General features: G+C 34.2%; 1 protein-coding gene across 1 annotated transcript in view; it reads left to right on the top strand.

Moving 5' to 3' along the window:
- Window positions 1-2,350: 2,350 nt before the first annotated feature.
- The window catches only part of LOC126818753 (probable E3 ubiquitin-protein ligase HERC1), a 36,286-nt gene continuing 23,583 nt past the window's right edge, over window positions 2,351-15,053 (top strand). Inside the window, exons 1-23 of the mRNA XM_050546302.2 lie at window positions 2,351-2,597; window positions 2,918-3,048; window positions 3,309-3,476; window positions 3,935-4,041; window positions 4,300-4,611; window positions 4,949-5,188; window positions 5,626-5,709; window positions 6,617-6,863; window positions 7,149-7,312; window positions 7,719-7,882; window positions 8,001-8,998; window positions 9,403-9,589; window positions 9,690-9,883; window positions 10,131-10,278; window positions 10,520-10,677; window positions 10,802-10,977; window positions 11,376-11,478; window positions 11,638-11,874; window positions 12,066-12,257; window positions 12,461-12,635; window positions 13,134-13,356; window positions 13,661-13,832; window positions 14,138-14,435. Coding sequence (XP_050402259.2) covers window positions 2,359-2,597; window positions 2,918-3,048; window positions 3,309-3,476; window positions 3,935-4,041; window positions 4,300-4,611; window positions 4,949-5,188; window positions 5,626-5,709; window positions 6,617-6,863; window positions 7,149-7,312; window positions 7,719-7,882; window positions 8,001-8,998; window positions 9,403-9,589; window positions 9,690-9,883; window positions 10,131-10,278; window positions 10,520-10,677; window positions 10,802-10,977; window positions 11,376-11,478; window positions 11,638-11,874; window positions 12,066-12,257; window positions 12,461-12,635; window positions 13,134-13,356; window positions 13,661-13,832; window positions 14,138-14,435 — 5,117 coding nt within the window. The 5' untranslated portion in view covers window positions 2,351-2,358. The remainder of the gene's footprint in view (window positions 2,598-2,917; window positions 3,049-3,308; window positions 3,477-3,934; window positions 4,042-4,299; window positions 4,612-4,948; window positions 5,189-5,625; window positions 5,710-6,616; window positions 6,864-7,148; window positions 7,313-7,718; window positions 7,883-8,000; window positions 8,999-9,402; window positions 9,590-9,689; window positions 9,884-10,130; window positions 10,279-10,519; window positions 10,678-10,801; window positions 10,978-11,375; window positions 11,479-11,637; window positions 11,875-12,065; window positions 12,258-12,460; window positions 12,636-13,133; window positions 13,357-13,660; window positions 13,833-14,137; window positions 14,436-15,053) is intronic.

The following is a 15,053-nucleotide window of genomic DNA, read 5'->3' as shown; positions in this document are numbered from 1 at the left end:
CTTTATCTAAATCCTACATAATATATCTTTTAAAATCTTTTGTCAAAAACTCTGTTTTTTGTTGTAGAGTGGTCAGAGTAGATCTATAAGAGAAAGAGAAGGTGCAGCAACTCCTACTACAACAGATAACTCTCAATCAGGTAGGTTGATTATTTCACTCTTCCCAGAATTAACATCTATATTTAAATGGCTATGGAAAGTGTCTTGTTTTGTGAACAGTTTGATATGAGGTTTGATAGGTAGAGATTCAAATGATCCTATATCTGTTGGTTCAATTTGTGCTCAGCACATTTTTTGAGCTTATTTTTGTAACATAATTAAATTATATATTCATTAGTGGAATGTATTATAATTATAATCCTGGTTGTGAAGGATGTATTTCATTGCTAGGATCGCAAAACCTCATTTCAACTTCAAAAAATTGAACCACATAATTGAGTTGCATTGTCTGTGCAAATATTAAACTCATCAATCAAACAGATTTTTCAATGATTAAAAAAATTAAAGGCTTATGAACTGGACTGTAAGTATCAAATCTAAGCGGTTACAATAGCACAAACCAGATGTTTTTGTCGATTCTGGATGCTTTTATGACTTGTTACACAGTAATTTATTGACTGAACAATCTAGATGATAAGAAGAGATCTTCACGCTTTCCCTTCAATTCTAGATGGTAACCATATACCTCCTAGTGATATCATTTATATATCTAATATATCTTTTAGAAACTTTTTCCAGAAGTGCATGTTTTTCATCTCTTGTTTTTCCAGCTATTATAGGATCTCTTCAAAAAGTGAAAGAATCTTTACGAAGATTGCGGTGGCGACGAGATCGTATCGAAGATATAAATGTCATGAGAGGGGACGCTTACAGTACCCCACAAAATTTCACCCAGCTTCAGTTAGAGATTGGAAAGTTTGTTTGTAGTGACCATCCTAGTTCTAGTGTAGAATATAGTGAGGGTGTTTGTACAGTTCAGGAGATTAGCCAGTGTCTTGATATTCAACAAAACAGAGCTGAGGTACAGCAACCCTATTGATTTTCAGCATTTCATGACTTTTTGTTACAGCTTCAGTTGAGACAAAGCTGCTGTATGGGCATATTCCACACTTTGCTTGGCTATCTTTACACAAAATAGTCCATTCGTAAGTGTACAGCTTTGTATAGAGCTTATTAACTTAGGACTGACTCAGTTGACTGATCAGATAAGAACCTACATGTACAATTTGATAAATTTGTTGTTTTTAGTATGAGTCCTGTCAATTTTCGTCATTGCCCATCTCTAGTAAAATGTGCGTTTATTTTGCATGGCAACACATGTTTTCACTGTTTTCGTTTTTATTTTAAAATACACAAAGAACAATCTTATTTATTTCTGGTTGTAGAAATTACAGTATGTGAATGTTGTTTATTTTTTTAGCGCCGTCTGTATGCATTAAACCAGATAGTAGAGTTATTATCTACGGGGAAAGATGTTGGTGATAAAGATGGTGAAATGACAAACAGTTCTACAACAACAACGTTACTTAACACTTGTCATCTTCAACTTCTAGCGGGATGTTTTGGTTTTATAGGATTACCTGTTGAATATCTTAATACTAGCACACAACTTTATCATTATCAGGTATAAATAGTATATTTAATACTAGCACATACCTTTATCACTATCAGATAGTACATTCAATACTAGCACACACCTTTATCACTATCAGGTATAAATAGTATATTTAACGCTGATACAAAACTGTGCTGCAGTGGCATTTAATCTAATTAGTTTTAGGAATATGTTTTTTTGGAAGACATTTGTTTTATTTTGTAGGATGGTATAAGAACTGCGAGTTCCCAGACACAACAAGAAGTTCAACTGGCTGTACATCGTATTTATGAATTACTAGTCAAATCTTTATGTGATATTTACAACTCATATCTTCTTTCTGCTGGTAAATAGCCCCTTTATTAGTGGTATTAAATTTGGTTTTCACACATTTTTCTTAAGATTAAAATTATTTAATGATGGAATAGCTACTATCATAGTTTGATTTCTTGGCACTCTTAGCTATATATCATGACCATGTTAGTCTCAAATATAGGTTGTCAAATATAAAGGTAGAAAACATTGTTGAATATGAAATGATCATGTGCTGATATTCTGCGAAGAGTAATCATTCCCTACTTGAATGATACATTATATCTACTTGCAGCCATGAAGTAATAATAATGTCTTTATGATTGAGGATACATGACTTTGCTGTCAATTAAGGATTCCCCAAGTGTTTAATAAATATCTGGTCAATTTTTTTTTTTTTAATTTTTCACAAACCACTGAAGAATTAAATTGATTTTATTTTTTTTGTAGATATGAAGAAGCATTTGTTATTATCAACTGTTTTAGCTTTGAGTGTCAAATATAAACCAGTAGATGTATCGCTAGCTGTTTCATGTGGTTTAATTCCACTCCTTTATTCACTATCAGAATCTGCCAATAATCTTCCTAATACCCTATCACCTATCCAAGGCTGTCTATCGACCAATCATCTTACAGCAATATTACAGGTGTCTAGTTTACGTCTGTTGCAGATAATTGCCGTAACAACAGGGTGAGAAATATATTTTAATAATTCTTTTAAATATTAGATAATAACAATAGTACATGACCGCTTTGATTTGTATAAAATAAAAGTTTTGATTAAATCTGATGGATATTTTTCAATGCACAGTATTTAATGTCTGTAGATTAAGCGAGTGTTGAGATATATAATCAGTTTTGCTTATATCTGTAGATAGTTTAAGTAAGAGAATGAAATCAGAATTAGAGAACAAATTGCCTTCAGTTACAAACTGTCTTCGTTTTTTTGTGGTTTTATCAGTTTCATTTCATTTCCATAGTTATTTTTTCAATCTGTGCATTATTTTACAGAACATATGCTGATAAACTGAGTACCAGTGTAACACAAGTAATATTAGAGTTACTATGGAAACAACTACAGAATATATTACAGACAGCCAATCCGGATCTGGTTTTTAATTCTGTTTGTTCCAATATAACAGGTAACATGATTGGATACAATCTCTATGACTTCAACAAATTAGACACCATATTTAGGAATAAAACCTCTTTTCATAAAGCCCATTTACTGCAGAAATTGACACTGGAATATAGCGGTACTTGTTCTTATGAAATAATAGTGATAATATCACTGGTGACAAGAATTAAAACCAAATCCATTTATTACAGTAAATATAAGATGGAGAATTTGTACTTTAAAATTAAAGAATACACATATTTTTAGTGGTATTTTATTTTTCAGAGAAAACTATTCTTGATCAAAGAGATTTAATATCAGCTCAAACTGGTGTTGGTGATTTTCTGGTGTTTTTGCGTCGTGTTGCAGCATCTAGTACAATACAACAACAGATGTGTACATCACGCTGGGTTGAAACATTATTAAACATAGCTAGTGGTACTGATGATGATGGTAAGATAAAACTTTATCTCTGTAATCAATCAGATTTTATTTTTTAGGATTTCATGGGAAGAAATTTCCAACAATTTGCATCTAAGGTCACACCAATTTGAATTACTTTTCTTCAGGGCCTGGGGGATGGCCGAATGGTTAGCATGTGCGCTTTTATCATAAGGTCTGTCATTGAGTCAACTGGTATGGTTACCATTCCCCGTTTGTATGTGACAAGCAGTAGGGTTGCCTGTCCAACCTTGTGGGTTTTCTCCAAGTCCTCTGGTTTCCTCCCACGGCCAAAGACTTTTACACGCAAGTGAATTATTGAAATGAAATTGAACCATATGTTAGTCCCAAAATCACCTAGTTTGTGTTGAGTGGACGTTTAATTCCAATTTGGCTTGTGCATGTTGAAAGGCAAGATGTCTTGTTTATGAAACTAGCTGACTTAAAATATTGTCTATGTTTATATTCAGGTGTACCGTATGTGAACAATTTGAGAACACGACTTTTAGCTCTTATGTTACTGGATAATCTTTTGCCTTCCTGTGTTGATGAAGGGTTAGCTGAGTTTAGAAATGAGGTAAAAACACTTTATGAACATTATTTTAATTACCTTTTTTTGACTTCGTACAAAATGGTACAAATGGCCTGGTTACCCATAAAACAATTTCCTAGCATCAGATTTTTTGCTGACACTTTCTAATACTGTGACAAACCAATTGTAATTATTGAAAGTAAGATAGTAAAACTATCCTACTGATAAGTCATAGACTAATATTAATCATGCATTTCAATATTTCACTAAAATTTCAATAAACTTCTTTTTTGTCATTTTTAGGTAACAGAAAAATTGTTTGAAAGTTTATATATCAACATGTGGAAGGTTCCAGTTGCCATAGCAGACATGGATGCCAAAAAGAAAAAAGAGGATCTCTTGCAAAAATTAGAAGTTTTGTCAGCATCTTCAAGAGAAACAACGCCTACACCAGAAGCTTCCACAGATTCTATAAATATGCAGGGTGCAGCATTTGATTTAGAGAAATCTAATTCCTGTACGATTGAATCTGATCACACATTGGTTCACGGAGCTGGTGGTCGTGGGTACGGATTAGGTACCACTGCCATTAAAACTGGATGTTATCAGTGGAAGGTATACTATGACTATATGTTAAAGAGGTCCAATCACTTTTCACTTCTCTGAATACTGTGTCATTCTATAATTGATTGTCTGTTATTCTGCTTTGACTTGAGTTTGCATAGAAAATCATGTGTTTTTTATGTCCAGCAGACAGTAACTCAAACTTTGTAATTCACAATTATGTGCATTGTAAATTACTTAATATTATTGCATTATCACTTCAGTCTCATACAATTATTATAGCTTCATTATTTTTAACCATATTTTGAAAAACAACAATTGTCTGAAAAATTGAATACAGTAGGTAATAACTAGGAAATAATTGTTATTTCTTTTTATATGCTTATAGTTTTTGATTGTAAAAGAGAATAGGGGAAATGAAGGAACATGTGTTGGAGTATCAAAATGGCCTCTAAGGGATCATGGACATCGTACAACTAGTGATATGTGGTTATATAGAGCCTATAGCGGTAATCTGTATCATAATGGAGAACAGTCACTGATATTATCATCATATACACAAGGCGATTATATTACTGTTTTACTTGACATGGATTCCAGAACACTTGCATTCGCTAAAAACGGAGAGGTAAGACGAGTCGCTTACAGAACAAATGATTGTTAAAGTTGAATCTCTAAAATGAATATCAATCCAAAAATGGTTCAATTGCATTCAGAACCGGGAGATTATCTACTAGTGATATTAAGTGCTAAATAATCCAGTAGTGTACATTTGAGCATGGCTTATGGTATGAACAATTATATATTGTCAATGAGTTATTGATTTCTAACTGCACTTCAGTACTTTTTGAAGCGGATATTTCAAAGTTTAAAACTATCTCACATAGAGGCTGTATATATAAAAGATTCTGTAATCAATAGTGATGATGTCACAGTGTAGGAATGTATTTTTGTAATGAATATTTTGCAGTATGTTTTATAGAAGAAAGTTTTTGAGTTATAGTAATTGCTAATTCAGATATTTAATACTTTCATTAATTAATAATGTCTTATTAATAATTTCAGGAACCACGAGTAGCATTTGAAGATGTAGACGCAACAGAATTATACCCTTGTGTTACATTTTACAGTAGTAACCCAGGAGAAAAGGTTGGTATATTTTTAATCATTCAAATAACACAGATTCTTTGAAGACCTGGTCAATGGCAATGCAAGAGCCCTGAGACATTTTCAGATAGCAGTACTTCTGTCTACTCTTCATTGAATTTCAATGCACACCAATATGTGTACATCAGTGGTTCTCAATCTTTTGTTGATTGTGATACCATTCCAGAAACCAACGGGGGTTGGATGGCTGAATGATTAGCGTGTGCGCGCTGTATCACAAGATCTGTCATTGAGTCAACTGGCATGGTTTCAATTGCCCGGTTGTATGTAACCATGTGTTGGTCTTGTAATGACCTAGTTTGTATTGAGTGGAGTTAAGCCCCATCTCTCTCTCTCTCTCTCTCTCTCTCTCTAGAAACCAGCATATGATCATGACCCCTCTAAGAACAAACTCACTTTTACTATGAAATATCATCAGTATTTACATTTCTTTTTGTTTTACTTATTTGACAACTTATTGTTTACATTTTTACAACTTTATAAAGATTGATGAAAGATGATTGGCAATGAGGCAAGAGGTGTACAGATCAGAGATTTATATGCTTTTCATGAAAACATAGCATTTTTCTCAAAAGTATCAGAGCCGTCTGCCAGTGGGGTCGCGACCCTGAGGTTCTGAAACCATGGTGTACATGGATGGACCTTTTTTTATTTGTCCCCAGCGAATGCTAATACATCAATTTACTGTCAGTCCAGCAGACGCTACATTTGACATATGGGAATGTGATTCTTCTGGACCCATGGATGATTTAGAACCTGGGTCATCTGGTCCAAAGCCAAGTTTGGCCCCTTGTCATAGCTGAAGTAGGATAAATACCAATTGCCCTTTGTGAATTCATTTTCATTTATATTGAATGTCAGTAGTAATATATACTTATTTATATTTTAGGTGAAAATAACTGATATGCAGTTACGAGATAACCCCAGAGATTTGTTACCAGGTGATCCACACTGTGCCAATGCTGTGTCTGTGATAGTTGAATCAAACATTTCACTGATAAAAAATCTGTTTAGTAGACCTGCCTGGTCTAATCAAATCAAAACTAAGATGTGTTCAATGTTGGACAAGATTGACCAGTGGCAAGATGAAGAGAAATCTGCATGTCTGGATGATAGTCACACAGAATATCAAGCAGGTAATTTGATTAAACATTTTAGTTCTATTTTCAGTTTAACGTGATTCACTATACATGTTGTTTTGATTGCATTATATAATGCAATTTTGAGTCCATTCTGTTCCAATACATTTCCTGTTGGGAAATAAGTGATTAAGAAATATGATGTAGTCATTGCAGTACTTGTTTTTAGAGTACATAGTTTGAGTTTGTGAAGGATACAGTATGTTTAACATAATATTCAAAAGTTAAAATCTTAAAACAAAGTTTTGGCAATGTACGAGGAATCTGTTTTAAATTATTTAGATGATGTGATGAGAGGTGGGAGTGAGAAGTCTAGTAGTCAACTACCATCTACTAGCCAATCAAATGATGACAATAAGCCACATGATGTTCATACCTCAACCAATACAACAACAGGATGTAAATTTAAAATAGAAGATAAGAAACTTGATTGGCTGTGTAAACAGGTATAGTTATATTGTATCTAAGATTATAGAGAAATATCTGTTGTTTTTAATAATTTTGTTCTATACAAAATTCTATAGTTTAACGATTCCCACTTGCTACATGACAATATTGACTATTCTAGTTCCTTGAAGGAAATTAGAGAAAAGTGATATATTGATACAAACTGCCCAAGATATGTGAATAGCTTTTCAGATCGAACCATTTTGCGTGCACCATAACTGTCCACATGACGGCGCGGTTTGTGGCAGTCTAAGGATCCCTAGTTAGGGTGGTTTGGGGCAGTCTAAGGATCCCTAGTTAGGGTGGTTTGGGACAGTCTAAGGATCCCAAGTTAGGGTGGATTGGGGCAGTCTAAGGAGCCCTAGTTAGGGCTATGATATTAAATTGTTTAATTATTATTTTTAGGTTTGGCCATGTTTATCTGTGATATCAGGGGTAGATCCTGGATTAAGAATTGGAGGACGATGTATTCATAAAACAACTGCTAAACAAGGGATTGTGATGGGATTATCAAGGGAGGGAACTACCACAGTTAAAGTACAATGGGATGATGCTGAAACTACGATAAGGTAAGTAATTGATTTTCAAAATTGTGAGGCCAGATGAATTAGAAAAAAGATACAAGGACATTAATACATCTGTTCTTTTATGCAATTTTGTACTAATAAATTTCTCTTTGTGTTCTAGTGATACTCCTGTGTGTAATATTGAACCTTTGGAATCTCCTGATTTTGAGATTGATCAGTTATCAGGATTCACATCAGCACATCTTGACGCTCTAGTAAAACTGGCAAGTATGGTGGAGGAGAAAGGTGTACACGAAGTACCACACCAACCAGCACAAAAAGTTACGGCAAAATGTCGGGAAACTGTGGAAAAGGTGACATTTAATCTGATGATGGAGCTAGAGAGAGATATTGCAAGGATTCTATCCACAGATTTCGGAGGTCCTGAAACTGACCATAATGCTGATAAGAAACATCAGGGTGAATCAGTTGACCCTATTGACAGCGAAGATGAAGAACACAGAGAATTGGAGGAAGAATTAAATCTGGATTTAGATCATGATTCAACTGAGCGACCATTGACAAGCTTTGAAACTTTTATTCCACCGGAAGAAGTTTTAGATGCACATTTAAAAAGAGAATTAATGGATCCAGAGGATACACCTAAATCTCAATCAGTAACAGATACAAATCAGGCTGTTGGTGGAACAGACAGCAAAACTGACCAATCAGTTTCATCATCACAAGATGTATCAGTAGAACTACCAAACATTGATCAGCATCCTGTAGAATCTGTGTCACCCAGATCTATAAGATATCAAAAGCAATCAAAAGAGAATCATTATCTAAAACAATCAGTCATTCAATTAGCAGCCATGAAATCCCTTCTTGTTGTTATCAGTTGTAATAAGTTTACAGAAATGTTATTGGTTCCCAAGACTAGCCAAACAGATGAAGATGCTAATAAGACATTATTAGATGGAATGATGGGAGATAGAGACGAGCAAATGAAGAAATCTCTACAAAACATGATGAAGCAAATGGTAAAGAGAGCATTGATGCCATCACCATTCCGACGTATTGTTTGCTTAACAGAGTTACATCGTACCTTAAATGTTTTACAAAAATCTATGTTAAGTTTACAGTCAGAATCCAGTCTTGATATTGCTGAACTAGAAGGTTAGTTTTTAACATTTTTATTTTATATCCCCCAAATTATTAAGATGTGAAAATATTTACTTGATTTTTAGTTCAATAATAATTTATGATAATAATAATAATATATTTATAGAGCACCTGAAATCCAGCACAATTTACTGTCCATCGGGAGCATTATATGTTTCATAAAAAAATCAGACTCATATATACTGTGCATACAATGGACATAAGAAAACAACAATAAAAGACACATACAAAATTTTAGTAACTTCAAGAATGGTTGTTCAAATTTTGGGGCAAATGTTTGATTTGACTTCATTATTGATGTTAGAACAATGTGAAAGGGGATAGAATCTGCTGTGATTTTCAAGAAGAACAGTCTGAGATAGTGTTCACTTATTATTATTCAATGTTTTATTATTTAGAAGAACTTGAGGAAGCCATGACGAGAAAGGGTGTTGTACAAGGACCTCCGAGTGTAACCAAACCCCGACCGTGGTCAGCTAAACCTGAAACACAAGATTCTGGTGCTACTGCTGCATCAAGTCAGGGAATTGCCAACTCCTCCAATCAACAGACGTCCATCTTGAAATTCATGCGTCCTAGCACAAGGTAAGCCATAGGCCTAAATCATGTTGGATTTTGCACTGGTTCAAATCAAAATAGTTTCGTGTTTTACTGTATTTTGATTAAATTATTATTATTTTTGCAGTGCTGAAGATGTTGGTGGAATGACTCGTAGAATATTTAGTTCTGTTCATGCGAAGAATTTGATAACTTTATCAAACAGTATCAGACGTCCATTAAGATCTCGTTCTCCATCCCCTCCTCCTCCCCCTATTATCCCTCCACTGCTTGAGATGGGCTTTAACCTGAACCAGTGTAAACAGGCTCTTATTGCTACAGGTGAGATTTATAGTTGGTTTTTTTGTTGATTTTTTTTTAGTGTTATATATATTTCTGGCTTGTTGACATTAGTGCTAAAAATAAAACGAATAATGTTTAACATTTTGACAACGCTTTAGATAAGTTTGGGACTAACAAGTAAATTGTTTCACTAATAAAATAAAAATAACCTTGTTAATCTCAGATTGACAATATTGAATGAGAGTGTCAAAGAGTTTTTCAATTGATTTTGTTATTTAACCTTTAGGTATAAGTGGACGTGAAATAACTGTACGTTCTATAAATACACTAGCAACCTGGATGATAGAGCATCCTCTAACTGTACCTGCAGACTCAGCCTCCCAGTCCACTCCAATGAGTTTAATTGTTGAAGATATAGAGAATAATACTTCCAGGTATGTGTCTAGCTGAAGTAATATTATTTTTCAATTAGAGAAGTAGCCAATGAGTAATTATGTAAACACATTACCAGTAACTCTACATATGCAATTTAACACAGAAAAATCAATATCAGAACCCAATAGAATAAGTCATCTAAATGATTGCTCGATCCTTTTTAGTTCTATGGAAAATGGTAGCATTTTTCCTCTTCAGTTATTTTAAAAAATATATTATTAATATACATGTGTTTTTAAGTGAAACAAGATTAGGATCTCCAACAGAAGCTTTCTCTTTTAATGATGATACTTCTGATGATGCTGATGAATATGATGAAAGATTGCGACCAAGGTTGCCTCGAAGACCAAGAAGACTTTCCAGAGGTCGACATGTTGACATTAGAAGTTTTTTCTCAGGTATATATACATATTGAATGTATTTAGGGCTTTATGGTATAATGTGTGACATGAAATGTAAAAAGCCACTTTCAATTGATTTATGTTTAAATTACATATCTGAAAATTATATTTGGTTTTAAAGGACGGGATCGTCGAGAAGAGCGACCCGAAAGGCGTCATGAAGTAGGTGAAGCACGACCTTTATTTGACCCCTATGATGATTTTGATCTTCAAGAAGAGTTATATAGTGAGGAGGGATTAGAGGATATGTTTACATTTACTCCATCAACAGAAAGACCACAACCATTCTCAATACTGGTAGGTATCCATTTTGAATTGAATGGACTGTAGTTTTGGATAAATTTTCTTTTTACAATGCAATATTTAAGATTGAACAGTGGTATTTTTGCTTGAAATTTAGGCCAATGTCAAGCAGGGTATAATTAGAGACTGTAGTTTTAATATAATAAATTTTATTTCAAAAGAACGGGAGATGAAATGTGAAAGGACCGAATGGTGAATGGTAATTGAGACATTGTTTTGATTACATACAGAATATGAATTACTCAAATGATCAAATAATTAACAATTGATTATTTATGGTAATGGTTGTTGTGCTTGGTGGACATTAGCCATTAGTCAATGTGAATAATTGTTATTATTCTGTAGTATTCATTGTTTGTACCTTGATTATGGTTTTTGAACTTTCTTTTCAGCGCCGTGATTTACATGTGCCTGATCATATTAGATGTGAATTGTGTGGACATGAAACACTGAATTTTAATCGTCATATGAGGCGTCATCATCCTGGATGTGGAGGTAAGCAATTGATTATTATCAATGTTAATTGCACATAATTTTGTAACTCTGTAAAAGAATTATTTCTTCGACCATAATAAACATATACATGTCACAGTGCTTTTAGATTTCATGAAATGTAAAACTATGTTTATGTTTGTGAATATTTGTATATTTTAGGAAGTTGTGGAAGTCATGGTTACCGTAGTGATGGTCTCTATGATGATGGATGGTTTGGAGGTGTGTGTGGATCAGGTCATCCATTCTATCTACTGTGTAGTGAATGTCGAGAACGATATTTACATCAGATTAGAGAGAGTGTCAGTGATACAAGCTCAATTAGTACCAGCAAGAGTCTAAGTCATACTGGTTCGGTTGCTCCAGATTTACTTGGTAATTCTGATGGTATGTTGGACGGTAAGTACTTCAATGTTTTGTTATAAACTTTGTAGCTAACACATGGTTTTTATAGAGAAGTGTTGGAACATGTGTATCATATATCAGGGTAAAAGTAAAAGCAAATCTATTTCAAAGGACATTATAAATGTCAGAATATTACAATATCTTAATAGAAAGTTGTTGAATTATATGCTATTACTGTATTTCAGATGAGCTTTCACTGATAATGGATGATCCATCACGTAATGTCATGACAGAAAACTTTGATAAACTACTACCACGTCTGGGACTTACAGAGCGAAAGAATAATCCGGATCCAGTGAGGTTTATGGAAAATGATCCGCTTGGAGCCAGATTTTTACAGGATAAATCAGCTGAACTTATAACTGATTCTCTTGGTGGTAAGTTTAGGTTGTGGGTATGAAATAATTCTTCATATCACTTTAGGCCACTTAATTAAGGGAAAACGCTTAGCTGTGTTTAGTTCAAACTTTGCGTCTGTTGTAACTATAAGTCGTATTTGACATGCATAATGCATTCTAAGACAGAAGATAGTCATATTGTTTTAGTATTGTAATATAATAAATTAATGATTGTTTTTCAGGTAGTGTACCAAGAGTATCTAGATCTGAGAGTCGAGGGAAGAGTCTGGCTGAACAAGCCAATCATCTTACTACAGGACCTGATCGGATGTTAGCATTACGAAGAACAGCAGCAGGGATGCATGTCCTACTTGCCAGAACAGTTGTCATGAATGTCCTTAAATTATTAGCTCAAAGGTATGTATTAAAACGTTTATTATTGATGCTGATACGGTACTCACGATGATCGTAGGATCATTAGTTGGCTGTTGGTGGTGTGTCAGTTGACGATCCAATCTAAAAGGAATGTTTTGAATATATCAATATTTCAGTCAGTTTGGGTTATATGATTACTTTTATTTCTTTTTTTTAAATTAATTACATCGGTTTCACTTGTATGATTACAATTCTACAGGAATGGTCCTCTGTTGTTTAGCCTTATATGACGCCTGTCAAATGTGGTCGTAGTGAAAGTAACTTGTGGGTTATAGTTATGGAAAAAAAAAAAGAAGAGAATTTCTAATATGGAATATAGTACTTGGTCTGGGTAGTTTCTATTTTCCCAGCATTGCACATTTTATAATAATAAATTATTTTTGCTCTCCCATCATCCAACCTCAAGTTTCAGTGTTTGTTGTACTCAAAAAGATGTGTGTAATGATTATTTAATTAACAATCTCTTCTATTTCTTTCTAGTTATAGTTCATGTAATTTATCAGAAGCATTGAATGATATTGGTTTATCTGATATTATGTTAATTGTACAACTGATGTCACTGTGTGCAGCCGGTAAAATGAATATATCAAAGAAACCACAGGGGGAACAATCAGATCATCTTCATCACCTGACAATATCAATAGGCAGTCTTGTACAGGACAATTCACAAGCTTTACGTCAACTCATGAATTTCTGCACAGAGGTATGTAATTTTGACACAACTTACTGTTTTTCCCATTCTTTTTGTAAATATTTTATTTGGCACATTATTTGGGGGTTCTAAATTTGAAAAAATCAGGTGTTTAGATCTAATAAATTTTCCTCATTCTGTTCCAAATTTCAAGTTTTTTCAAACAGCCAATGTTGAAATATAACTATTACAAATTTGCACTGCTGACCATTTAATATGTGTAGCCTGATGCATATTGCATGCCTATTACCCCACTGTATTACTGCTAATAGACAATAAATTTGTGTATGTCTTAATTCAATTTTGTCTTTCCTAGGAGTTGATGTTAGCTGCAATGGGTCTGAATCCATCTGTACCTAGTTCTCACCGATCATCTCAAATACCAACACGAACCTCAACATTTGCTGTTACTCAAGCTCTTGTATCTCTGCTTGCTAAAAAGGGTTGGAGTCAAAAACTCATCCAATGTCAGCTAGCAGCTGAAAAAGGTGGGTGAATCTGATAAACCATCAGAATTTTTTAATTGTTGGATACCTCTTCTCGGGTAACAATGATCAATTGGTAATGCTGGTGGTATAAGAAAGCAAGAACCTGTTTACATATTATTGATGACAACAATTCTGTGCAGATAAGAATAGGTGGAAACACTAGGTTCCAGAAACAACTTTACATTCTCTTTGTACCAGTAAACACATACAAATATCGACTAGAATTGAAAAAAAAAGTCCCTATGGTTCAGATTTCTACTCCTTTGTTGACAATCCATGCAAATCACTTACATTTTACATTCCAGCTTCTCCAACTTCGACTGAAAATCCAGCTCCAGAAACTAGATTCTCTCCTTTGCAGTTGATTGATGCATTATCTGCATGTGTTATCTCGGCCAAGATGTCTGCTACACATCGATGTTGGTCCGCACAGCAACTAGTCCAAGCTTTATCAGCTCAAGGTCAACGTGTACAAACTTCTGTAGAAACTCAAGTTGATTTAAGTGGAGATTTACCTGTTTGTATCACAACACATTTAGAAGCTCATCAAAATCGTTTGTCTAATTGTATCTGGAATGCCAAAAAAAATCTTTTAGCCTCATGGTAAGTATTGTAATGAAATGCTTCCCACTAAATTAAACCCCATGTATAAAATCAGAACTTCATTGTTTACCCATTAATAGATTTTAAGTTCTTGTGCCTTGGGTTTAATTGTTTATATGGAAATGGGTCTCTTTATCTAGCAGATCTTTTATCACCATATTTTTTTGGATGTGTACTCCATTCTAAACAAGGGGGTTGGATGGCCGAATGGTTAGCACGTGTGCGCTGTATCATATGGTCTGTCATTGAGTCAACTGGCGGGGTTTCGATTCCTCGGTTGTACGTGACAAGGAGTAGGGTCGCCTGTCCAACCTCGTGGGTTTTCTCCGGGTCCTCAGGTTTCCTCCCAGTGCTAAAGACCCCTACGCGCACACGAATTATTGAAATAAAATTAAACCATATGTTAGTCCAGAAATGACCTAGTTTGTGTCGAGTGGACGTTAAACCCCATTTCTCGCTCTCTCCCATTCAAAACAAGACCACCTTCTAGTTCCAATATATTAACTCAAATCATTTGTATACAAATTATCTGTTCACACTGAGTCAGTTCTTTAACTAAAGTATATAATAAAATGAAATTGGGTCCTACTGTTCTGCTCCGACTGGGCTAATGAAGAT

Source organism: Patella vulgata, chromosome 4 (assembly GCF_932274485.2).
Source record: "Patella vulgata chromosome 4, xgPatVulg1.2, whole genome shotgun sequence".
Classification (NCBI taxonomy): domain Eukaryota; kingdom Metazoa; phylum Mollusca; class Gastropoda; family Patellidae; genus Patella; species Patella vulgata.
This window is presented reverse-complemented; position numbering and strand designations above follow the sequence as displayed.